Source organism: Saccopteryx bilineata, chromosome 1 (genome assembly GCF_036850765.1).
Source record: "Saccopteryx bilineata isolate mSacBil1 chromosome 1, mSacBil1_pri_phased_curated, whole genome shotgun sequence".
In the NCBI taxonomy this organism is placed as follows: domain Eukaryota; kingdom Metazoa; phylum Chordata; class Mammalia; order Chiroptera; family Emballonuridae; genus Saccopteryx; species Saccopteryx bilineata.
Window position 1 is genome coordinate 98625803 of NC_089490.1, and position 26999 is coordinate 98652801.

At 39.0% G+C, this 26999-nt stretch overlaps 1 protein-coding gene across 1 annotated transcript in view; it reads left to right on the forward strand.

Annotated features, from left to right (window-relative positions):
• The first annotated feature begins 458 nt into the window (after nucleotides 1-458).
• Nucleotides 459-26999, forward strand: part of CFAP54 (cilia and flagella associated protein 54) — a 317030-nt gene continuing 290489 nt past the window's right edge. The window contains exons 1-5 of the mRNA XM_066262086.1: nucleotides 459-775; nucleotides 8908-9013; nucleotides 11679-11822; nucleotides 15484-15655; nucleotides 22789-22847. Of these exons, the coding sequence (XP_066118183.1) occupies nucleotides 459-775; nucleotides 8908-9013; nucleotides 11679-11822; nucleotides 15484-15655; nucleotides 22789-22847 (798 nt within the window). The remainder of the gene's footprint in view (nucleotides 776-8907; nucleotides 9014-11678; nucleotides 11823-15483; nucleotides 15656-22788; nucleotides 22848-26999) is intronic.

Here is a 26999-nt window from a genome sequence, read left to right on the forward strand (position 1 = left end):
AGTTGTGAAGCTATTACAATGATTAAATGAGGTTATGTTTCAAATGCTTAGAGCAATGCCTAGTACCTATTAATGACGGTCATCACTATTAAGTGGTCTAAATAAAAAAATGGGTATCGTTTGAATTTGATTATATGTTATGGCTCTCTAATTTGCCGCTTCTCTGTCAAGAACCTTTTCTCTTTCTCATCGGTGAGAAGAGGACAAGAAAAACAAAAACAAACAAACAAGAACAAACAAACAGCCCCCCCCCCCAACCACCAAAAACAAAAACAACCCCACCCCCCAAAAAAACTTCTCAGGAGCAACATTCTTTTCCGGACCCGGTTGTTTTTTCCTTTTGCCCTCTAGGGGCCGCTGTGTTTCCCCGAAAACGTTCTGGGTGCCTGGTTGCCGCGAGACCGTCGCCAGGCAACCGCGTGTATATACATTCCTGGTCCAGCCGGGGTCTTGTCAACATGGCGGCGCAACGCCCCACCTGGACCGCTCCGACCGATGTGACTGCCACACCGGTGTCTTCGCTAGGACATCCCCCGGCTTCAACCAGAATCTCGAAGTCTTCCCTGCACTCGAAGGCGAGCTCTCTGAACCCATTGCGTTGTTCCACCTGCGTCGAGGACCCGTTGCCCCTCGCCGTGTTTTATGGGCCGCTGGACGCTAAGAACCCACTGCTGGTCTCCTGTGAGAAGGAGATACAGGAGTTGCTAGGCTTCATGAAGAGCAAGAAGGCTCTGGCGACAACGGAGGAGCAGAAGCAGGAGTTCCACCGGCGCTGGTAAGCGGAGGCAGGGCGCGCGCTGGTGCGGGGCTGGCGGGAGAGCTCCGGGCCAGAGGCGCAGATGCGGGCAGGACGCCGGCGGTGGTGGTCCGGGAGCTGGGTCAGCGGTGCGGTCCGACCCGGCCGCGGCCCCGGGGCCCTGGAGATGTGAGCAAAGCGTCAGAAGTGGAGATGCATCGCTATTTCAATCCTTCAGTCTATCTTGGCTTCCTGCTCGGGTCAAAATAAAAACAAAGCAATGTTTCATTCATTCTGTTTCTGAGCGTCTCCTAATACTGTTCCATCCTTGCCAGTACATTTTGGGCTCACTCACGGGGTTTACAAGTGTCGTGTTGTAGGTGCAGTTTTGTGTACAGAGAAAAAGGAATACCTAACTTAGGGGTAGACCAGGTTTTTGAAAACATTCTCGATGCCATGAAGTATGTTATTCTGTGAACATGGGCCTTTAATTCCTTTTTATAGTCTTATTAGGATCACAGTGGCTTTTTCTTGATTTTGTCATTAATTTTGCACATCTGTACCGTTTCGGAGGTTTTATCACCACGTTAATATCTCAAACTTCAAACTACCTGTTTTTAAGTTTCTTTTCTGTTTATGTTACCATTCTTTCCCCCAAAGTGCAGTGCAAATTGAATATTTACAGATCTAGACAAGTGGCAAAGAATACCAGAATAACGAATACTTTCAACTTATATTTTCATTTATGTATTTAATATGAAGAGATAGTTTTAACTTTTTTATTATTCTTTCATGCATTTAACTATTTATTGGGCACCTACTATATACTCAGATACCATACTAAAAAAATCAAGTTGACAAAAGATATACAACGTTATATCCTCATGGAGCACATATTTTGGTGACTATAGATGGCTACTAAACAAATATGTAAGGAAATTATTTCTCAAGGAGGCAAGTGGTGGCGAAAAAAATTAGAGCAGGTAGTGGGGATGGAGGATATAGGATGAGTGTTACAATTTAAAATAGGGTGATGCGGGGAATGGTCAGGGAAAGTCAGGAAAAGTGGTCTTTGAGAAAGATGAGTAGATATGGTAGCTAGTGGTGAGGCTTTCTGTAGAAAGAGTTGGTCAAAGAGGGAGAATGGCAAGTGTGAAGGTCCCTGAGTGGGATTGTGACTGTGGGAGGAACTGGTTTCTGGCAGGAGCTAGGGAGATCATAAGTTTGGTTTTTAGATATATTAAGATTGAGATGTAATTCAACATTTAGGCAGAGCCATTATATAGGTAGTTGGACATTTGAATCTGGAGGTCAGAGACGATAAACATTGATATGTCCACGTATCAATGATATTACATCATGGTTCTTGACAGAATAGCTAAGGGAGTGAGTGTAGATGGAGAAGAGGAGAGTCTAAAGACTGAACACTGGAATGCTTGAACATTGACAATAGGGAGGCGGGGGAAAGAATAAAAACAAACTGGCAGAGATTAAAAAGAGTAGCCAAGGTGATAGGAGAAAATCAGTAAGTATGTGCTGTAACTGAAAGCCAGATAGAGAAAGTGTTTCAAAGGAGGATGGGATGGTCCATCAAGGGGCAAATCCTGAGGACGTTGGGGCCAAGTAAGATGAAAACCAAGAATTGACCAAGGAGAGTACATTACATACCTAAGCTATAAAGATTTGTATTTAAAATATTTCTGTGTTTGTGCCTTAGATAGCACTTTATTTTCCCATCTCCACTACCAACATTCTAGTTCAAATCACCACCATCCAGGATTTTCCCTGATGAACAAAATAGATATGGGGCTTATAGTCTAGAGAGGGAGATAGGCTTTCAGCGAGTCATTAAGTCAACACAGAAACAAATGCTGGGAAGGAAAGAAGTTATTAAGCACTTATATGTGCCAGGCATTATATTAGGCGCTGGGGATAGAGCAGTGAACCAGACAGAAAACCCTGCCCTCTTGGTGCTTATATTCTAGAGGAGCAAACAGACAATAAGCATATTCAATAAGTATATTTTATGGTGACCTGGAGAGTAATAAATGCTAAGGAGAAAAATAGATAGAGGAACGGGTATGGAATGCATGACAGGAGGCTGTCATTTTCAATAAGGTGGTCAGAGTAGATGACACTTGAGCAGAAGCTTAAAGAGAACAGCAGGGACATTTCAAATGAATGGTGAGGGTGGTGACATTAAACTGAGATTAGACTAGGTGCCTGGCAATTGAGCAGGCAAGGGGAGAGGATAGAGGGAACTGGCATGTGGAAAGATCTTGGCAGGAAAGAGTCAGGGACTTTGGAGGAGTGGACAGAAGCCCAATTAGCATTGCTTACTGAGTGTGGGTACAGTGGTATGAGATGAGATTAGAGGAATAGGTGGGGCTTTGGAGGTTTTAAAGGCTGTTTATAGAGTTTGTGTTTATTCCAAATGCAATAAAAACCATTGGGTAGTTTTTTGGCAAGATATTAACCCTATGCGATTTTGTTTTAAAATACTCTTTTGGTGACCTTGTCAGATGAAGCAAGAATGACAATGTGGAGAACAGTTAGGAATACAGGAGGTAGGATTTGTTTTTATAACATATTGACAGGTGGTTATTTTTTAAACTCAAAATTTGTTTCCTTTTATAACTGTAAGAACTCCTGTAAGCATAAAAATTCATAGTATTTAAAATATAGATTTTGATCATACCAGCAATGTCATTAAATTTAGAGCGTGATAAATTTTTAAAAAGGTATGCTTTTGTTATAAACATATAAGGTTTAGATATTCTGTTTAAATAGTTATGATTTTCTATTTTAGAAAATTTTAAATATCCAGAGGCAGCCATAATTAATCAGCAACCCAAAGTATGTTAATATCAGTTTTTAAATGATATACATTATATAGTCTATATTATATTTTCCTTGTTTAATCATTATGTAAGCCATTCCCAATGAGGAGTCTTAACTTGATCTGAGGGTTCACTTAACAAAAAAAAAGTTCTTATTATATAAACTTGATTGACTTAATAAAGCTGGTGTTTTTCTTTTATGAGTAACAAGCCTAGTCATCATTATCTCATCCATAAGGTTTGGAAGAATTAACTCTTTCATCTACATAGTTTAAGAATTCTAGCAACCCTTGGTGAATTTTTGGATTCATTGTATTTATTCTAAGACTGTAGCATTTCATGAGCATCAAATGAAACTGAAAAAGGTAAAACAAAACCCCCCAAAACTTTTTTCTTTTTCTTTATTTAAAGATTTTATTTTTATTCATTTTAGAGAGGGGAGAAGAAGGAACAGAGAGAGAGAAAGAGAGAGAGAGAGAGAGAGAGAGAGAGATGGTAGGGAGGAGCAGGAAGCATCATATTTCGTATGTGCCTTGACCAGGCAAGCCTGGGGTTTTGAACCGGCAACCTCAGCATTCCAGGTTGACGCTTTATCCACTGCACCACCATAGGTCAGGCACTTTTTCCTTTTTGAACTTCTCTGGGCTGTATTTGCCCAGACTATTTATTTGGCATTGTTATTTAGTACTTGGTACATATATATATATTTCTGTCACTAAGATTATTATGGTCCAGGAAGGCAGGAATACCTTCTTCCCTCAACTTCTCTTGTTACTCAATCAGTATCATTTAATTACCTGAATGAATTGATATGTTTTTGTTGAGGTTGTATTATTAGTCCCAACATGTACATCATAAGTACTAGAACCATTTTCAGTCCTTAAGTTTAGATTCCTGTCTGTATTAGTCAATTTGGGCTGCCATACCAATACCATAGACTGAGTATATTCAACAGAAATTTATTTCCTCATAGTTCTGGAGGCTAGATCCAAGTCTGGGAGATCACTTTCTCTGAGACTCTCTTTGTGGCTTGCAGAACAGATATCCACTTTGTCCTCATATAGCCTTTCCTCTGAGGTAATATATATATAGAGAGAGAGAGAGGAAGAGAGAGAACAAGAACCAGAGCAAGATCAAGTGCTCTCTGATGTCTCTTCTTAAAAGGGCATTAATCCCAAAGGACTAGGGCCCCACCCTTATGACCTAATTTAACTTGATTTACTTTTTTAGAGTCCCCTTCCCCAAAGACAGCCACCCTAGCAATTAGAGCTTTAACATATACACGTTGAGGGGACACAATTCAATCTATAACACTGTCCTTATCTAGAAATTGATGAGATAAGATTGAGCAACTGTTAAGAGAAATTTGTGTTTTTCCTAAAGGTATTTATAATGTCTGAGAAAGAGGGAAGGAATACATGTTAACTAAATGAATGAACAAAATAAGCAATGATCTGCTACCCTTTGAAACTCTGATTAGAAACCACGTTGATCAGCAAGAGAAACTGATAACAAAATAAACAGAAAGCCAACTAAATGGGAAATGATATTTTCAAACAACAGCTCAGATAAGGGCCTAATATCCAAAATATACAAAGAACTCATAAAACTCAACAACAAACAAACAATCCAATAAAAAAATGGGAAGAGGATATGAACAGACACTTCTCCCAGGAAGAAATACAAATGGCCAACAGATATATGAAAAGAGCTCATCTTCTTTAGCTATTAGAGAAATGCAAATAAAAACGGCAATGAGATACCACCTCACACCTGTTCGATTAGCCATTATTAGCAAGACAGGAAATAGCAAATGTTGGAGAGGCTGTGGAGAAAAAGGAACCCTCATACACTGTTGGTGGGAATGTAAAGTAGTACAACCATTATGGAAGAAAGTATGGTGGTTCCTCAAAAAACTGAAAATGGAACTACCTTATGACCCAGCAATCTCTCTACTGGGTATATACCCCCAAAACTCAGAAACATTGATACGTAAAGACACATGTAGCCCCATGTTTATTGCAGCATTGTTCACAGTGGCCAGGACATGGAAACAACCAAAAAGCCCGTCAATAGATGACTGGATAAAGAAGATGTGGCACATATACACTATGGAATACTACTCAGCCATAAGAAATGATGACATCGGATCATTTACAGCAAAATGGTGGGATCTTGATAACATGATACGAAGCGAAATAAGTAAATCAGAAAAAACCAGGAACTGAATTATTCCATACGTAGGTGGGACATAAAAGTGAAACTAAGAGACATTGATAAGAGTGTGATGGTTGGGGGGGGAGGGGGGAATGGGAGAGGGAAAGGGGGACTGGGAGGGGCACAAAGAAAACAAGATAGAAGGTGACAGAGGACAATCTGACTTTGGGTGATGGGTATGCAACATAATTGAATGACAAGATAACCTGGACTTGTTATCTTTGAATATATGTATCCTGATTTATTGATGTCACCCCATTAAAAAAATAAAATTATTAAAAAAAAAGAAACCACATTGAAAATACTATATACTTTATTTTTGTTTTATTTGGTGGAATAAAGCGTAACCCTAAATGACTGACTGGATATTTGAACCCCTATGTAAAAAAGAATAAAATAAGAACAAGGAATTTTTTCCTATTTTTCCTTCCCTCCCTCCCTCCCTCCCTCCCTCCCTCCTTCTTTCCTTTTTTCCTTTCTTTTCCTTCCTTCCTTCCTTCCTTCCTTCTCTCTCTCTCTCTCTCTCTCTCTTCTTTTTTCTTTCTTTCTTCTAACAAATATTTATTGTGTACCTACATATACTAGACATTCGCTATTCTTGGAGATTGAAAATGATTAATATAGTTGAGGTCCTTGTCTCAAGGAGTTTATATTCCAGGGCATTAGAAGGCTCAGTTACATACCTACTAGTTAAGCACATGGATATACTAAGCCTTGATTTCATAAACTGTATTAAGGATATTAATATTACCCATTTCATTGTGAAAATGAAATTAAAAAAAGTAAAAAGCATGGTGGCAAAAGATTCAGAATAGCCAACATAATATTGAAAGCGAAGTTGGAGAACTTACACTACTTTCAAGACTTACTATAAAGCTATAGTAATCAAATGAGTGTAGTGGTAGTAAAATAATGGACAAACAGATAAAAGGAATAGGACAGAGGAGTCCTGAAATAGGCACACATAAATATTGTCAACTGATCTTTGAGAAAGGGCAAAGGCAATGCAATAGAGTAAATATAGTCATTTCAATAAATGGTATTAGAATAACTAGATATCCATGTGTAAAGATTGAGTCTAGACATAGACCTTATGCCCTTCCCCAAAATTAACTCAAAATGGGTCGTAAACCTAATGTAAATCACAATGCTCCTAGAAGCTCCTAGAGCTAACATAGGAAAAACTACATGACTTGGGTCTATGCCTTTGTATATAATATCAAAGGCATGATCTATGAAAGGAAGAATTGGTAAACTGGACTGCATTAAAATAAAAAATCTGCTCTGTGAAAGTCACTGTCAGAAGAATGAAAGCCAAGCCATACCCTGGGAAAAAGTACTTGCAAAAGACATAGCTCATAAAGGACTATTATTCAAACTATACAAAGAACTTTTAATATTCAACAGCAAGAAAGCAAACAACCTGGTTAAAACAGTGAGCCAAAGACCTTAACAGTCACCTCACCAAAGAAGATATGGAAGTGGAAAATAGACCTAGAAAGAGATGCACCAAGTCTGGGCTGGTTAGCTCAGTCAGAGCATCATCCGGAAACAGCAAGGTTGTGGGTTTGATCTCCGGTCAGGGCACATACAGGAAGTGACCAATGAAAGCGCAACTAAGTAGAACAAATGAATGATTTTCTCTCTCTCTCTCTCTCTCTCTCTCTCTCTCTCAAATTAGTCAATGAATTAAAAAAAGATGTTCCACACCATATCTCATCAGGAAGATACAACTTAAAACAACAGTGACACATGACTATATATTTATTAGCATGGTTAAAATCCAGAACCCTGATAGCACCAAATGCTAGTGAGGATGTGGAGCAACAGGAACTCTCATTCATTGCTGGTCAAAAAACCACCTTGGGAGACAGTGTGGTGGTTTTCTACAAAATGAAACCTATTCTGGAAATTGTTCTCTATATTTGCCCAAAGGAGTTGAAAACTTACATTCATACATAAGTTCATGTGAATGGATGTTTGTGGCAACTTTATTCAAACAAACAGAGCTTGGAAGCAAATGAGATGCCTGTCAGTAAGTGAAGGATAAACTGTGGTATACCCAGACAACGGAATATTATTCAGTGCTAAAAGCAAAGGTGCTATCCGGCCGTGAGGAAACACAGGGGATCTTAAATACAGATTACTTATTGAAAGAAGCCAGTCTGAAAAGGCTATATACTGTATAATTTCAACTTATATGACATTTTGAAAAGGCAAAACTATGGAAAGAGTAAAAACATGAGTGGTTGCCTAGGGTTGGGAGGCGGGAGGGAGGAATGTGCAGAGCACAGAGAATTTTTAGAGCAGTGAATGGTAATGTCATTGAATCTTTGTCCAAACACATAGAATGCACAACACCATGGGTAAATCCTAATGTAAACTCTGGACACCAGAGGATAATGATGTGTCAATGTAGGTTTATGAATTGTAACTATCATACCACTCTGGTGGGGGATGTGGATAATGGGGGAGGCTGTGCATGTGTGGGAGCAGGGGTTATCATAGGGAATACTTTATACCTTCTCACTTCTTTTTTTAAATGAGAGGTGGGAAGGTAGACACAGATTCTCACATGCACCCTGACTGGATTCATCTAGCAAGGGCCCTAATGGCAATGCTCTGCCCATCTGGGGCTGCTGCTCTGTCACTTGGCAACTGAGCTATTTTAGCACCTGAGGGGAGGCCATGAAGCCATCCTCAGCACCTTAGGCCAACTTGCTTGAAGCATTCAAGCCATGGCTGTGGGAGGAGAAGAGAGAGAGAGAAAGGGGCGAGGTGGAGAAGCAAATGGTTGCTTCTCCTGTGTGCCCTAATCAGGAATCAAGCCCGGGACTTTCACACGTGGGACCTGACTCTACCATTAAGCCAACCAGCCAGGGCCTCACTTTTTCTGTGATCCTACAACTGCTCTAAACTGCATATAAAGAACTTTGATCAGTGCTTTACACAAAAGAAGCAATAATTTTAAACTATAGTTACAATTTATTAATAGTTAGACATTCACAATAAGGTACATTGGAAAGACTCAGCAAGTTTTTAAAGATTGTTTGCTAATTAATTGAGCTTTCCTACTGACTTTGAAGATGCCATTTTATTTTATGATTTTTACAGTGCCACCTCTTTGTTTAATATCTGGAACAAATACGCACCCCGGCTGCCAGCGGCCTATTACAGTGAAAAGCTTGTGAAGGTTGGAGATAGCCTTTGTGAAATGAAAGTAAGTGCTTCCGGAGTTAAAAGAGCCTAAACGAAACTCATTTGGATAATTATATTATTGTTTGATTTGTTACCATTCCTATTTTACATGTGTTTTCTTTTTCTTTTCTTTTCTTTTTTTTAGAAAGTTTTAATGAGGCACAGTAACCAAAAAAGTGTTTTTTTATTTTGTAGTTGAGATTTTCCAGAGGTGAGAGATTTCTGTACAGAAAGACAGCTGGCCGGGGATAGCTAGGAGCACAGGCCCTAGTTAGCAGAGGGTGTGGTAGGCGCCCAACAGGAAATGCTGAGTCATCATGTTCCTACCTTACACAAAGGAGCCCAGGCACCACTTCCTGTTGTTTTTCACATGGTTGACCTTACCCAGCGGACAACTCTCATGGCTTTTGGCCTTGCTTCTGTGTTGCCTGCTTCCCAGTGCCCTGTTTTAATGACTTTCAACTGCTTCTTAATGTTTTGCTGAATGTAAATACAGCAGTCATTCCCATACATGCCCTGTTTCTTGCTAAGTATTATATTCCAAATTGAGTTTGCCTCTATTTCTAGTTCCTTATCAATACCCAGGTATTGAATCGCTGTGGACTCATGAACCTGGTAAGACCACACACTCACCAAGGCTGAGTTTTCAGTTAAGGATAATGTAAGTTTTTCCCTTAAGCTCTCACGAAGGCCCACATTATTCCATGTTATAGATGAGTGTTTGGCATGTCTAGGATCCTTGGACCAAGAATTATGTTATCCAAAGTGATTTTAGGCCGGAAATGGGCCATATTTAGTATCTTTTCAATCTTCAGTTTCTCAGCATCATTTTCTTCCTACATTTCTATTTTCTAGACTTGATTTTTTTTGGTTTGGGAGGGACGTTTACCAAACAGGATAAGAGATGAAGGAACTTTCATAATAAAGAAATAGACCTATTTCCTCTTCCAAAATTAGAGAATGACCTTAGTGATTGGACTATGGTTCTCAGAAACTTTAAAATGCAGAGTTAGGAAAACTATAGAATAAAAGAACAACAGATGAGATTCAACTTGTGAGCAATATCTAGGTTAAGTGGAATCACAGTTTTGACAAGAATTAGAAAAGTGCTCCCTCTCCATTTTCGTGCTTCTCAACATAAGAAGCTGATGATACACAGAAGGATTTGGGGTTGTTTAAGGAGGATGCAGGTGGGTGGAGTGGATTTGGGGGGAAGGAGGAGGAAGGAACATGTTAGGATTTGATAAAGCAAGTGGATGATATAGGTACTGACTAAAGATTCAGAATATTTCAGATAGAGAGGCCCGATAGGATATTTTAAAATTTGCTTAAAATAACAAAGAAAACACTTTACATGCTTTTCACTGATGGGAAAGTGGGCTGATACAGATATTTATGATTCTGAAAATGAACTCAGTTTGTTACTTTGGTTCTAGAATCTCTATTTTTATTTTAGTTACAGTAAAGATTATTTTGTTGGAATAGTCTTGTTTTGAATGTAGATTTGAATTCATTCTATGAATCAAGTTAGAACAAAAAAGAATCAGAATTTAACAAACAAGTCAATCGGAAAGAAACAAAACAGCATTGACTGTGGATGCCTCCCAACGGGCTAGGTAACCTGAAAGGCAGTTCACACCCAGGTCAGCCGCTTTTCCTGGAGACACAGTTATGGAGGGGGGGGGGAGCTGAGTAAGGGTTGCAACAGACATATTTCAGAGCCCTACTGACATCCACCTCCCTGAAACTGCCCTGATCAGCTGCGCCTGTGGACTACAGAACTGAGGCATCGGACTTTGTAATGAGAATGTAAGCATGAATTAGAATGAACAGACTTGTCACTGATAAGAGCTCGGACACTTTTGGCTCATCCCCATGCAGCTTCACAGACTGTTGACAGATGAGAGATTGAGCCAGCACATCATCTGCATTTTTCCTCCTTCCTTTCCTTCCTTCCCTTCCCCTTTTTCCCAACTCCCTCCCCTCCTTCTCTTCCTCTTCCTTTTCTTCTTATTTTTTCTTTCCTTTCTTCCTTCTTTTGTCTTTGTTTCTCCCTCTTCTTTCTTTCTCCCTTCCTCCTTCCTCCTGCTCTCCCCTCCCCTACTTTCCTTTTCTTCCTTCCTCTCTCTCCCCTTCCTTCTTTCTTTTCTTTTTCTTTCTTCCTCCTCCTCTCCTTTTCTTTTTCCTTCTTTTTCTTCCTCCTTCTCTCCCCTCCTATCTCTTTATTTCCTTCTTATTCGGAGCTTAGATGGTATCAGAGAAGCAAGGCTAGTTACACAACTCATCTACCTCTCTGACTGAGTGGGTGGTTACCAGGATGTTGATGTTGAACTTTTTGGATATTCTCATCTTTGAGATTGCGATGGTCTTATCTCACAATAGGCTTGCTGTGTGGAGAATTAAATGAAACAATGCACATGAATTGTGTAGCCCAGTGGCTATCAATCAGTATGTATTTGGAAATGATAGTGATAATGGTAGTAATAATGAAATGGTGGTAGTAATGGTGGTAATAATCAAGATTGCTACTCTTAAAAATAATATAAATAATACCTAGTGGTATAATTAATAATGGCATAATTTAATAATTATTTAATATTAAAATAACTTAATAATTTAATAGTTATTACAATTTAATAAGCAAAATGATATTTTGAAATTTTCATTAAGTGCTCTTTTTATTTCAGGAATATAAATTGGCCCTTTTACAGTGCTATGGAAGATATCTTCAGCAGTTCACTGTGAACTTTGATGAGAATAAAACAGATGTGCATCAATTCAAAACTGTCTTTTTTCCAAAAGGCTTTGGAGACAAAACGGCTATACTTACAGTAAGATGATAGCAGCTAAAATAGCTGCAATTTATGATTAGCTATGCAATCTATCCTTTTGTTGACAGCATCTAAGTGTTTTTCCTTTGCTGAGCACAGCATATGCTTATGTGCTATAAGTTGCTTAATAAATGTTTTCAGTGCTGGATAAGAAAGTGCACTTATTAAACTTTGTAAAGATGCTTTGGAGATTGTATCAGTATAATCACTCATTCATCCAGCAGATAGTTATTATTATAATAACTAATATTTATAGAGTATTTTTAGTTTACAAAGTACTTTGGGAAGCATTTGATCTTCACAATAACTGTGAGTTAGATACTATTATTACTTTTATTTTACAAACGAGAAAAAGAAAGCTAACCACACAGTGTAACTAGTGGCTCTGGAGATTAAACTTAGATCTTCTGATATAAAATGTTATGCTATTTCTGGTATACCAGTATTATTATGTTAATTGCTACCATTGATTTACTGGTTGAGCAGTTAGCATGTGCTAGACTTTTATATGCAGTATATGAATTATCATCTCATCATAGTCTTAAAAGGTGAGTACTACTATGCCTCTTTTATAGATGAGGAAACTGAGATTTTTATTAGAGACTAAGAAACCAGCCCACTTAGCAATGGACAGAATTGGTGTTTGACTCTTAATCAGTCTGACTCCAAAGCTATGTTATTGCAAACTTGATTATTCAAGGCCTTGGAAACATATGTGGTTTAATAAGCTGAAAATCTCAAAGCATGTTTGGGGGTACACTGAGTAGTTTAATTTTGGCTCTATCATAGGTGCATAAATAGGAAAATGGGCAAGATAAGTTGGCACCCTACTGGGGAGAGTACTAAATGAAAAGCTTAGGAGTTTGGACTTTGAAAGGCCCTCCCATCCCAGCCTGGTCCAGGCCTCCATCTCCCTCTCTTGTACTATTGCATCATCCTGCTCCCACCAGGCCTCGCTGGCTTGGCACCAGTGCCCTGGTGCGTGCCACTGTCCGCAAAGCATGTATCGCAGATATCTGTGTGGCTCATCCCTTCCTCCCTCAGGTCTCCTGCACTGCCTGCTTTATTTTGCTTTATATCACCAGCTACATTTTCATTTGTTTATTTTTTATTTTCTGTCTCCCATGCTAGAACGTGAGCTTCTTAAGGACACAGACTGCTCTAACCTCTAATCTATAGTGCCTAGAACAATGCCTGGCATGTAGTAGATCCTCAATAAATCTTTATTGAATGGATGAGTGCATGGTGTGAGATAGTCAGAATTATTAATTTGAAACAGAATAGATTAGAAATAAAAAGACTGGAGGCAGAAGGAAAAGCAGAGAAGTCAATGTATGAGTCTGCCAGCAGGGCTTTTGTGATGGATGCAAATACATGTGAAGAATTTGGTTCTTTCCATGTCAAGTGGGAGGTCTGGTGTGACACTGGCACCTTGCGGCTTTCAAGCAATATGTATAAAATGAGTAAGATTAAAAATTTAGTCCACTAGGAGCTTGACAACACAGAACTAGAGGTCTTGAGAAGTTTTGTTAGAGACATAGATCTTAGGTTTAAATGCATAAAGCTCATAGATGAAGCAGCAATAATGAACAAAGTTTTGTGTAAACATACTCATGTTATTTAATGATCCCCTTTGTATGTACTATAGGGAGGCATTATGGCAGAGTTGGCATGAGTTTGGTCTCTAGAGCCACCCTGCCTAGGTTCAAAGAGCTATTGTGCTACTGCCTAACAACGGAGCCTTGGAGAAGATTTTTAAATTTCTTTCTGTCTCAGTTTCCTCATTGGTATGACCTACCTCCTAGTGTTATTTTGAGATTGCTGTGATAATAAAGGACTTAGAATAGGGCCTGACATTCAAAAAATGTCAGGTATCATTATCCGCTATGAAAAGAGAGAGCATTTAGATGATAGAGTATTCTAGCATGGAGATACATTCAACAAATTTCTGTGATACCAACTACATAGTGGCTAGAAATAGTGTACGTGTATCCAAGCAGGACATCTATGTGGTAGATAAGGCCCATTTGTATTGCTAAGGGAGTCCACTCCCATATCTTTAACAGTACTCATCAGTACTCTAGCCAAAATCTTTCTTTTGAACTCCAGATCTATCCAGTTATGTCATAAACATCTCAACTTTGATATATCCCAAGCTGAACTCATCATCTTTCCTCCATAATTGGCTCCAGCCAGTCACCCAAATAGGAAACCATTGTAGACCTCTTCCTCTCCTGTATCACCCACGGTTAATTAGCCACTAAATCTCACTCACACAAGACTTAAAACCTTTCTGTTCTCTTCATCCCCAATTCTGGGGCCCCATTTCAGGGCCTGGTATGTCTGGACAACCCCAGGGGCCTCTGATCTCTTGCAGCCTCCCTGCATGTAGCTTTGTGCCCTACCCTGTGCTTCTCACCTTCCACACTTTCATCATGATTTCTAAAGTGTAAATCAAATCCTTTCACTCCTCCACCCTTTGACTTTGCCCTTTGGCTAAAGTTCATATTCCTTAGAATGACCTGGAACACTCTTCATATTCTGACCATTGACAACCTCTATAGACTAATCTCTTTATCTTAAACCTTTTTATCCAACCTTACAAAAGACTTTCAATCATGTGACCACATCAACTACTTTAAGCGTTTCTAACATTGCTGTGCCTGGAATTCTTTTCCCTCTGCTAAGAGCAGAGGTCCTGTCTTCCTCAACTTTGAGCCACTTTGCTTAGCAGAGTGTCCTGAATAGAGCCACTCAATAAACATTTGCCGAATGAATTGTGTAAGTGGCCATAATTACATCTGAATTAGTGTGTTAAATTGGCATTGGATGAGTTTCCAGAAATTGATTCAATTATATATTCTTGGAAATAGGATTTTGTATTTTTTTGTTTTTGTTGTTGAAATTTTTTGATTAAGTAATGGTAATCTTAATTAAATGGATGCTTCAAAGAAACCTATTTTACCAAATTTCTTTCTATGTCTTAATCTGTTAGGGCTGTTATAACCAAAATCCATAGACTTCCTGGTTCATAGAACCAGATGGCAGAAGACATGAGAGAGATGTCTGTTGTCTCTTTTATAAGGGCACTAATCCCATTCATGAGGGCTTTACTCTCATCATCTAATTACCTCCTAAAGAACCCACCTCCTTTTCATTTCATTTCTTTTCTTTTTTTTTAATGAGAGAGAGAGACAGACAAGATAGATAGGAAGAGAGATGAGAAGCATCAACTCATAGTTGTAGCACTTTAGTTGTTTATTGATTTTTTTCTCATATGTGCCTTGAGTGACAGGCTCCAGCTGAGCCTATCATGTCTTGCTCAAGCCCGTGATGTTGGACTCAACACAGTAACCATGGGGTCATGTCGATGATTCCGTGCTCGAGCTGGCAACCTTAGGGTTTTGAACCTGGGTTCTCAGCATCCCAGACTGATGCTCTATCCACTGCACCACTACCTTCTAATACCATCCCATTGGGTTTAGGTTTCAAAATAAGAATTGTGGGGAGACATAAACATTCAGTCTATAGGACTATACTAATCTGTTAAATTAATTAAGCACAGTTGTTTCCATTTTAGTTTTCTGTATTTCAAGAAAAGCTTTTCTAAGTGGCATAAGCTTTATTTATATTCATACTTATATTTTCCCATGTGTTTCAGCTGCGTGCTTTAAATGGCCAAAATATTTGCAACTACCAGCTAGTCTGTGACAGTGATATGAACCTGCAGAATAAAGAGTCTGTGACCCAGTGTCTGCAAATCTTGTCCTCCTTCAGACTCATCATGCAGGTGGCGTTGCCACAAGAGCACCTCTGCTGGATTGTCTATAATGGTACATACCAATGTATTTTACTTTCCATTGTGTCTTTCAGAAAGTTATTTAAATGCCAAGTCTGATGTAAACTTGATTACCTTGTGATTTAAATTTTAAAACATTTATTTCATGATAAGATGATTGTGTGGGTTTTTTTTACACTTTTATTATATTTTCTTTTGTCCTCATAAGCAGGAACTTGCAAAGTATGTCGGGATTTTCTGTTCAAGGAAGGGCAAGATGCTGTGGTGATAATCACATTGTATAATTTCATTGTATAAAAAGCAGGGCCCACAGTTAATAAGTAAGCATACGTGGAGAAAAATGAAAGAACTGCTGCAGGTTAGATTGGTTCTAAGCATCATCTGCTTATTGGTCTTCTCCTCAGATACTATGGCCAGTGATTGTGGCTCTCCACATAGCAACACCCTCCTCCTACTTGGCCTTGAGTAAGGAGTCTTGTGTGTGCATATTATATTTATATGCATATATACAGTATATAGATATACATACGTATATGCATATAAGAGTGGGCAAAAGTAGGTTTACAATTCTTCATATGGAAAATAATACAATAGTTAGTAAATAATACAAGAATAAAGTCTTGGTGTTTTATGTACTCATAACTGTAAGCCTACTTTTGCCCCACCCTATATATCCATTTTATATGTCTCATAAAATAATTATTTATCAAAATGTAGCATTTGTTTTCTCTTTAGAGAGTTACAATTTAATTTTAATTTCTTTTTAAAGTTACAATTAAAAGTTGCACCGAGTCCTTTGCTACTGTTCTCTGGATAATATATTCTCAAAAGGAAAATAATGACAGTGTGTTCTGTGTGCACATGAGCAGGACAGAATAGCTTGAAAAAGAACATACTGGATTTTAGCTCATCTATGGCAACTGAAATACATTTCCTAGGCTCTTCCTTCCTCACCCTCCCTAAATAATTTTTGACAGTTTTACTGACAGTTACATATGCTGGCAGAGATGCGCTGACTTTGGCTGAAGTTTTTTAACCAGTGATTGTCAAACTTTTGTGCTTGATCATCCTCAAGAGCAGGGGTCCCCAAACTTTTTACACAGGGGGCCAGTTCACTGTCCCTCAGACCGTTGGAGGGCCAGACTATAAAAAAAACTATGAACAAATTCCTATGCACACTGCACATATCTTATTTTAAAGTAAAAAAAACCAAAACGGGAACAAATACAATATTTAAAATAAAGAACAAGTAAATTTAAATCAACAAACTGACCAATATTTCAATGGGAACTATGCTCCTCTCACTGACCACCAATGAAAGAGGTACCCTTCCAGAAGTGCGGCGGGGGCCGGATAAATGGCCTCAGGGGGCCACATGTGGCCTGCGGGGCCGTAGTTTGGGGGTCCCTGCTCAAGAGGATCTCTGTTTCCCGGAGCAGCTCGGAACGCTCTGCTAGAGGTGGTCATACATCCTGGGTGGGGACTGAGCCCGAGCAGAGGTTCTGTGCCCGAGAGAAGCAGTGGTTGGCCCACTGGGCTGTGCAGTCTGGCCTTGACTGAGTGGTGAAAAGACACAGAATGACTCATGGCTGCTGTCCTTTTAAGATCACCCTCCCCCCCAAATCCCGGTATTCTTAGAAAAAAAGAGATTAAACAATTTCTATATCTTCTACATCCTTTCCTTGGTGTGTGCCTTTTCTTTATACAGGTGGTATCATGCTCTGGATTTTGTTCTTTTTCCTAAATATTTTTCTGCTCAATACTATGGTTTTAGAATCTAGCCAGGTTCCTGTGTGTAAGTCTAATTCCTTAACTCTGATTACTGACTTGTATTCCACAGCTATTCGTACACCTCTACATATGGAACCTAGTTTGCCCTACCTCTGTAGCTACACAAATAATTCTGCGATGAATATCCTTGCACATGTCCTTTTTTACACCTGTGTGGAGTTATCTGGGATCTATGCCCAGGGTTGGGATTGCTGGGTTGTTGGAGATACTCAGAGTTTTACTAACTCTTGTACCTATTTTAATTAATTCATACAGAACTTATTGCCAGGCATTGTTCGAGGTGCTAGGGACGTAAGAGTGGGCAACAGATGAAAACCCTGTTCTCATGGTTACGCTCTGCTGCAGGGAGATGATAAACGAGTCAGAGGTAAATCACGGTGGCAGGTTGTGTCGTGGAGAAAACTAGAGCCGAGGACGGGGTAGGGGAGCCAGGGCTGGGTGTAGGCTGGGCTGCAGTCATAAACAGAGTGGTCAGGGAAGCCCTCAGTGAGATGACACTTGTGCAAAGACCTGAATGAAACTTCTGAATATTTGGGCAAAAGACATTTAAATTGGAGGATTAGCAAGTGCAAACATCCTGATGTTTTAAAACTTTGGATTTTAAGTAAGCAAAAATAAATCAGTACAGTCAATTTATCAAAATACATTTCAACTTTCCAGTTAGAACTGACCACTAACTTTGTTTACTTTTAATTGATTATTACACATAGACACTGTTGGTTTCTTTCTTTTTTTTTTTATAAATAAATTTTTATTAATTTTAATGGAGTGACATCAATCAATCAGGGTACATATATTCAAAGAAAACATGTCCATCAAAGAAAACATGTCCAGGTTATCTTGTCATTCAATTATATTGCATACCCATCACCCAAAGTCAGATTGTCTTCTGTCGCCTTCTATCTAGTTTTCTTTGTGGACACCCTTGGTTTCTTAAGCTATGAAATCAATCTTGGTTCTTTCATAAAATCTTAATGGATGTATGAATATCCCATAACACTTTACTTCTCAGTTAACTTGAACCCAGAGAATTTAAACCCTTAGATTATTTTGGTGATGGCCATTTTTGATGAACAGGAGTCACATGACAAGGTAAAAAAAACTCACGTTAGGGATTTGGTTAAAAACAAAACAGACTTCCAGGGGTATCCTGAGGTTGTCAAGATTCAGTCTGTGTGCCATTCTATACTGATGCTCTCTCAATCACACTTCTGCAGGGGGACTTTGTGAGCCATGCCACGATCCTGAACCATCAAAGAAGGGTTCAGTTATAGTCAGGATGCACTAGGGCTAGAAAGGTTAAAAGCACATTTTTGAAATACAGAGGGTCCTTGTCATTCTTGAGGGCAGTTTCCTGAGGCCTCCTGAAGTTCCTCGGTTCCAGTTACTAACATGTTTATACAGGCTCCTGGCTTACACCTGGATCACATGTTTTGTGGAGAGGCATGCGTTTCCTGTGTATACCCTTACTTGGTGACTATTTTTTTTTTTGAACAGAGAAACACAGTTATGCAGTTTAATTTTTAAAGATTAAAAACAGGTTGACAAAACCAAATTGAAATAAGAATGCTGAGCTGGAGCTGTTACTAGCCAAAACATTTCTTCCCTGGTGAATCTTTTTTTTTTTTTTTTTTTTTTTTAAGTGAGAGAGAGAGAAAGGGAGAGGAAGGGAAATGAGAAACATCAACTCATAGTTGTGTCATTTTAGTTGTTCATTGACTGCCTCTCATACGTCTCAAGCTGAGCCAGTGACCCCTTGCTTAAACCAGCGACCTTTGGGTTCAAGCTAGTGACCTCAGGGTTTTGAACCTGGGACCTCCATGTCCAGGTTGATGCTCTAGCCACTGTGCCACCACTGGTCAGGCTTTCTCAGTGAATCTTGTGTGAAATAAATAACTCCATGTCATGGAAGCAGTCACAGTAAGAATGCTGAGTCCTTGAATGTTAAGGACCCATTACAATCTCTATGAAATTTATGGTACTCTATGTGTTTAAGATTTTATTCAATATATTTTTTGCCACTGTTTTTTGTAATTAATATTTATTATGCTTACACGTGTGTTTTAATCAAATGATGTGTATCTTGGAGAAGATGCTGTTTTCTCAGAAGCTTTTAAAGTTTAAATGTGAACATAGATTCATAATTGTTCAGTTTTGACCATTATGATGAGCTTCCCTTCCCTCCTTCCCCCCCTTCCTTCTTTCCTTCCTTTCTCCTCCTCCTCCTCTGTTTCCTCCTCCGCCGCCTCCTCATCCTCCTCTTTCTTCTTTGAGAGTGGAAGAGGGTAGACTAAAGAACCAGAGTCAGATCAGCAGGCAGTGTTGAGAGCCCAGAAGGGGCTGTGGATTTAGAGTAGCATCCATCTGCCTGGGTATATGAGTGAGATGGTGGTCATAGAATCTGAGCTGAGAGAAAACCATTATGAGAGGAGAAATTGGAAGGGGAGCTGAACTTCAAATCCTGAGGATGATAAACACTTGCAGGAAGCTAGGAAGCTTGGGCTGTAGTCACCAACTTGGTGTTTTACTTTGTTATTAGAGAGGAGAGGTGGTTTGACCCAGAATATTGTGACAGAACAAGTGTTTGAGATGAGGTGGAAGAGGTGGAACTGGTGATGACATAGAACTAAGTGGCCAAAGCTTTCAGGGACTCTTCACCTGGACACTAGAATTACCTGAGACCTTCCTTGTATGACTAATGGTAGAAAAACGAGTCAGTGAATGAATGTGACTAAGAACAGTAATGAAAAGAAGATAGTGATTTTGGGTGTCTGCCTCAACAGTGTAGGCTTGGGTGTCTGCCTCAATAGTGTAGGCTTTTTATTTTTTTATTGAATTTATTGGGGTGACACTGGTTAACAAAATCATACAAGTTTCAGGTACACAATTCCACAACACATCATCTGTACACTTGCATTGTATGTTCACAATCCAAGCAAATCTCTGTCCATCATCATTTGTTTCCTCTAAACCTTCCTCTACCTCTCCCCAGCAATGCCACACTGTTGTCTATGTCCAAAAGTTTTTTTTCTTTTTTTTCCTCAATCTCTCTAACCTCCCCACCCAGCCCCTCTCTCCCAGCAATTGTCAGGTTGATCTCTATCTCTGAGTCTGTCTTTATTTTGCTTGTTAGTTCATTTTGTTCAATAGATTCTACATATGAATAGAATCATATGGTACTTGTCTTCCTCTCACTGGCTTATTTCACTTTGCATAATCTTCTCTGGGTCCACCTATACTATCGCAAAGGATAAGGCTACCTTCTTTATTATGGCTGAGTAGTATTCCACTGTTTAAATGTACTACAGCTTTTTGTCTGCTCATCTACTGATGAACAGTTGGGCTGCTTTCAAATCTTGGCTGTTGTAAATAATGCTGCAATGAACATAGGGATGCATGTTCTTTCAAATTGTGTTTTGGGTTTCTTTGGATAAATTCCCAGAAGTGGAATTGCTGGGTCAAAAGGCAGCTCCATTTTTAATTCTTTGAGGTAACTCCATACACTTTCCACCGTGGCTGCACCAGTCTGCATTCCCAGCAGTGCAGGAGGGTTCTCTTTTCTCCACATCCTCACCAGCACTTATTGTTTGTGGATTCATTGATGATAACTATTCTGACAGGCATGAAATAATATCTCTTTGTGGCTTTAATTTGCTTTTCTCTGATTAGTGACACTCAGCATCTTTTTGTATGTCTATTGGCCATCTCTATGTCCTCTTTGGAGAAGTGTCTATTTACTGTATTTTTTGCTCCATAAGACACACCTAGGGTTTTAAGGAGGAAAATAAGAAAAAAAATATTCTGAACCAAATGGTGTGTTAAAGTATTTAATAAAATACTGTCTTTTTTGCTCCATAAGACTCATGGGCATTTTCTCCTCCACTTTTGTGGGAAAAAAGGTGTGTCCTATGGAGTGAAAAATACGGTAGGTCCTCTGTCCATTTTTTAATTGGATTGTTTGGTTTTGTTTTTTTTTGTGTTAAGTTTTACAAGTTCTTTATAAATTTTGGATATTAACTCTTTATCAGATGTATCAGTGAATATGTTCTCCCATTCAGTGGTTTGTCTTTTCATTTTGTTGATAGTTTCCTTTGCTGTGCAAAAACTTTTTAGTTTGATGTAGTTCCATTTGTTTATTTTTTCTTTTATTTCCCTTGCCTGAGGAGATATATCATAAAAGATATTGCTATGAAAAATGTCTGAGATTTTAATACCTATGTTTTCTTTTAGGATTTTTATGGTTTTGAGCCTAACATCTAATTCTTTAATCCATTGTGAGTTTATTCTTGTGTATGGTGTAAAAAGGTGGTCTAGCTTTATTTTTTTGCATGTGTCTGATCAATTTTCCCAATACCACTTCTTGAATAGACTAGTTTTACTCCTTTGTATGTTTTTGCTTCCTTTGTAGAATATTAATTAATCGTAAAAGTATGGTTTTATTTCTGGCTTCTTTATTCTGTTCTATTGATCTATTGTCTTTTTTTATGCCAGTATTGATGGCTATGAATTTTAGATTAGATAAGAAATATTTAGATAACTTGCATTATAATCACATATTTTTTTAAAGCATGTTACTGTCTTTTGGTCATGTTTATTGCATGATAATGTCCTTTGTATATAGAGAGATATGTGTTGATATTTCCCCTCCCCCAACCCTGCCACCAGACTTCTATCCTTGTCAGAGGTGGATTTAATGGCAGATGCACTGGGCGTGAGCCCTGGGCCCTGACTTCTGAAGGGCCCTGCAAACCCCCAACTTCACACTTTTTTCTAACGACACCAAGTTTGGTTTCATATGTGCATTTTTAACATTAATAGTACATAATGTTATTTATTTATTTAAAAATATGGTTAACATGTATTTTTACTTTCCCTCTCTCTTTTTTTTTAAGAGGCCCAATATTTTATTCTGTGCCCAGGGCCTCAACTGACCTTAATCTGCCTCTGATTCTTGTTTAATTGATGGCCTGCCCCCTCTCCCCCAGATCATACTTGAATGATGTTAAATAGGAGTTGAAAATGTTGTTTTTTACTAGAGGGCTCATAAGACACAACTTAATAATAAGATAAATATTATATGAGACTGTGAATGAATATAATGCAACCTATTATATGTTACAATTATTATGAGTTTTAAATTATTATGAGTTTTTATGTTGAGTATTGTGCCATGCCAATTAAATATGTATTGTAGTCTTATTTTGAAATAAATCTTTTTTTCAACCATAAGGAAACCATGGGAACCAGTATCATTTTATGTGAATTATTAAAACCACAGGGTACATAAATTAAGCTACAAAAATATTCTTTTGTTCAATTATATTTTAATACTTCATTTGACTGAAAAACATGTTAATGACCTTTTTCTCCATCTAGGTACCATTTACATTTATACCATTTGCAGAAAACTGATGATTATAGGTCAGTCTTCCAAGGTATGAAATTTACTGACAAAATATCTTCCTCTGTACTTATTTATTTTTCTGACTTTTGTTGGCATTGAATGCTAACCAAAGAAAATTTATTGAATTATATAACAAAATTTTGTGACTATGTATTATAGATTTACTATATTTAGTTTTATTTTAATACGATCATATCTAAAATTGCGGACAATAAAGTATTAATAAAAGGAAAGCATTCTTAAAATTGATAGGTATTTTTTACTGTCCCTTGGTTTCTCAGATTAGTCATACTTACCAACTTGACACTGAACATCCATCTGGTAATTGTATCTCTAGGTAGGGTGACCATCCTTTCTGGCTTGCCCAGGACAGTCCTGGTTTATATCTAATGTCCTGTAGTAATTCTTTTTTTTTTTTTTTTTGGTATTTTTCTGAAGCTGGAAACAGGGAGAGACAGTCAGACAGACTCCCACATGCACCCGACCGGGATCCACCCAGCACGCCCACCAGGGGCCACGCTCTGCCCACCAGGGGCGATGCTCTGCCCCTCTGGGGCGTCGCTCTGCCATGACCAGAGCCACTCTAGCGCCTGGGGCAGAGGCCAAGGAGCCATCCCCAGTGCCCGGTCCATCTTTGCTCCAATGGAGCCTTGGCTGCAGGAAGGGAAGAGAGAGACAGAGAGGAAGGAGGGGGGTGGTGGAGAAGCAAATGGGCGCTTTTCCTATGTGCCCTGGCCGTTAATCGAACCTGGGTTCCTGCACGCCAGGCCAACGCTCTACCGCTGAGCCAACCGGCCAGGGCCGATAATTCTTAATAGTACCTGCTTTCACTCTTAAAAGTGTCCTGATCTGAATGATAAACTATAGTTACCCTATTTATATCATAGTGTGAAGTTTAGACTTCATTTTGCTTAAAGAGGTTGGACTTTCCTTATGGTTCACATCCTAGTGAATGAATGAATGAGTGAATGGGTGAGTAAATGATTAATGAATGAATGTTAGTGTTCGTTATGGTGAAAGAATATCTAAACTCTGTTCCAGTCATGACCTGAGGATAAGAAGGCTTTCTTTTATTATAAAATTTCCACTTACCAGTATTCATTGCTAGGTTTTAGCTTGAGGCTTTTCTTGACTTCTCTTGACTTCCCTGTAATGTTGGTAGCACTTTTGCCTCTAAGAGAGATATTTATTCCCTGTATTCATTGTTTCGTCATTGGAATGTAGGCCAAGAAGGGAGAATATACTCCCGTTGAGACCATACTCAAATTGTTACTGGTATCTGTAACATTACTACTTTATTCTTCATCGCATGCAAACCCTTACCCTGAATATCCTAACACTCAGGATAGACACTTTCTTTCCCTTATTTTCTCAAAATGACCAAATATTTTAAAAGTTGACAACACAAAAATAAAAGTGGAAGCTAAGATACTTGCATGCTTAATGGATAACAATTATGTGTTTTCTCTCACTGTTTTGTTTCTTGAGTTTAAGGGCTCTATTACTGACAGACTTGAACAGGATTGTGACAGCTCTGAATGTGAATTAAAATGAGGGGAGACTATCATGTATATAATGAAAGTTTGGCCTACAGGCTATTCCAGTGATTCTACATTCAGTTCCAGACGGTTTCCTGGAAAAAATTTGCATACTCTTGTTGCCCTTGCTGGAGCAACAAATACTGCTTCACAGAACCATCATAGTTTGGTCTGCTACAGCACTGTCTGCCAAAGCTTTGAAGGGCAGAGATGTCTGTGCCAAAATTTAACTGTTTGTGTCTGTACGTGTTAGTGCTGAGAGAATTTTAATATAATAGTCATTTAAAAATAATTTCTTATTTATACCCTACATAAGATATCTCCTTTCCCCTCATGAAACTTGAATTTCTCTAGGGCAAGATAAGGGCTGAAGGAGAGTAGTTCTAAGCTCCCAGTCTTGTGGGATGGGAGTGAAGGGAGTTTGGGGTACAAGAATTTTGGAGTGGTGGGTGGTTGTACAGTTGCAACTTGAAGATTGGGATGAAATTCTTTCATTTGTTTTAGTATTATATAATGAGTTCCAAGGAAATTAATAATTTTCACCTAGAATTTGCTAAACCTTCAGTTGGTGAGTTGATTCCTTGGGAAGATCCAACCACATCTGTGTCTTTTTGGGTCTGAAGGACCCTAGTTCTACAGCTACTTTAGAGTTAAGTCTAAAGCATGAGACAGAAGGAGAAATAGATATGAGATCCTCAGGCTATTTTTGGTTTTAGCCTGGAGAAATATAAACCCCTATTACTATAAGATCCAGGCATTATCACTGCCATTTATCATTATTGAGTCCCTACTGTGTGTTAGGTATTGAGTGAAGGACTTTGCATATGTAATAACGCTCATCATAGTCTTACGAACTGAGCACTATCATCATCATCATCATTTGTTGAATGAATGCCTAGCATTTATCAGATAGGCTTCTAAACACTTTCCTATATTATCTCATTTAATACTCACCAACACTTTGAGAAAGGTGCTATTATTGTCTTCATCTTGCAGATGAAAAAGCTAAGGCTCAGAGAGGTTAATTGCTCAATGTCAAACATCTAGTTAGAAGTGTATCTGAGGCCAGAGCCAGTGCCACACTGTACTGGCATTCAGCATTATTAGAATAATGCATGCCTATTGACTAAATTTGATCATGTCATGATACATCCTGTTTTGGCTCACCCATTCAAATACAGGAGCTGTGTGGGTTGATATTTTTTGCCATCACTTTGTATTCCCGAAGACCAAGACTGGCTGGGGGCTCTTTCCCAGATGGGAAACACTTTTGTGTTGAGGGAGGCCACTAGCACGGACCTCCACCACATGGAGGGATGGCAGATTTCTGAAATCTCTTTTTCCTAAAGACATGTTACAACTTTGCTTTCATTTATGGTATACTCTGTAGTTTCTTCTGAGACATTGGGAATTGTAGTATAATACTCAGCAAAAATTGAAGGACACAGTAGAATCTATTCATTCTGAGAAAATGTTGATTTCTCTTTCATTTATAAAGTTGTGGCTTCAACAATGATTGTCAAATCATTCCACATTCGATTACATAAACTTGGAGATGCTTCTCAGCATCGGGTCCCTCAGAGGCTGATATAAATGGTGCTGCAGTGCCATCATGTGGCTGAACTGATCAACTGTGTGTATACACACCTGACACAAGCTTTACGTGACTCCTATATAATTTGGTTTGTCCTTCTTCTTCTTCCCCTCCTCTTCCTCCTCCTTTTCCTCTCTCTCTTTCTCTTTTCTTCGAGAGAGAGAGAGAGAGAGAGAGAGAGAGAGAAAGGGAAATGAGAAGCATCAACTTGTAATTGCATCACTTTAGTTCTTTGATTGCTTCTCATATGTGCCTTGATGGGGGTGGGGAGGGTACTCAAGCCAAGCCAGTGACCTCTTGCTCAAGCCAGAGATCTTGGGCTCAAGCCAGTGACCCTGGGCTTCAAGCCAGCAACCTTTGGGCTCAAGCCAGCAACTATGGGATCATGTCAATGATCTCATGCTCAAGCCAGTGACCTTGGTCCCTCTGGCACTAAAGTCTGTGATTTAGGGTCTCTTATGCTAATTTTGAGGGCAAACCCCAAAATGATGTGAACGACAGGTAACCAAAGCCATTTTTATTTTGGAATATGACATTTCAAATAACTGGAATCTTGATGTCTTTTAGAAAGACACGTGAATCTACAGGAGGGAAATTTATACCTGGCTTAATCCCATGCCCCTAACCACAACAGTCCAAATGCAAAAATACACAATAGGATTTTTGTGCAGCAGCTGTGAGGAAGCTCACATTTTGATGACTATTAATTCCATCAGTTCCTGAAGTGGCAGGGTTAGCAAACAATGACAACAGTGACAGCAGCAACAACAATAACTGCAATAAAGCAACTGCAGGGCAACTTAGTAGAGGTATAGTGTCCAGTACCAGGGACTGAGAGAGTCGTTTTACTGTGGTGCAGTCAGACACTCTAAAGGGACATTGGCAACCTGGAGCAAAGCCATAGAAGACCAAGCCCGACAGCAAAGGGAAGTGCAGTTCTGGGAGGTCGAGAAGTGTTCAGGGATCTTCTCCTGGAGACACAGCGGAGGGAGAGGGCAGGTGGCATAGGTGTTTCCAGATTCTTGGAAAGCTAGAATTTGAAAGTGAGTTT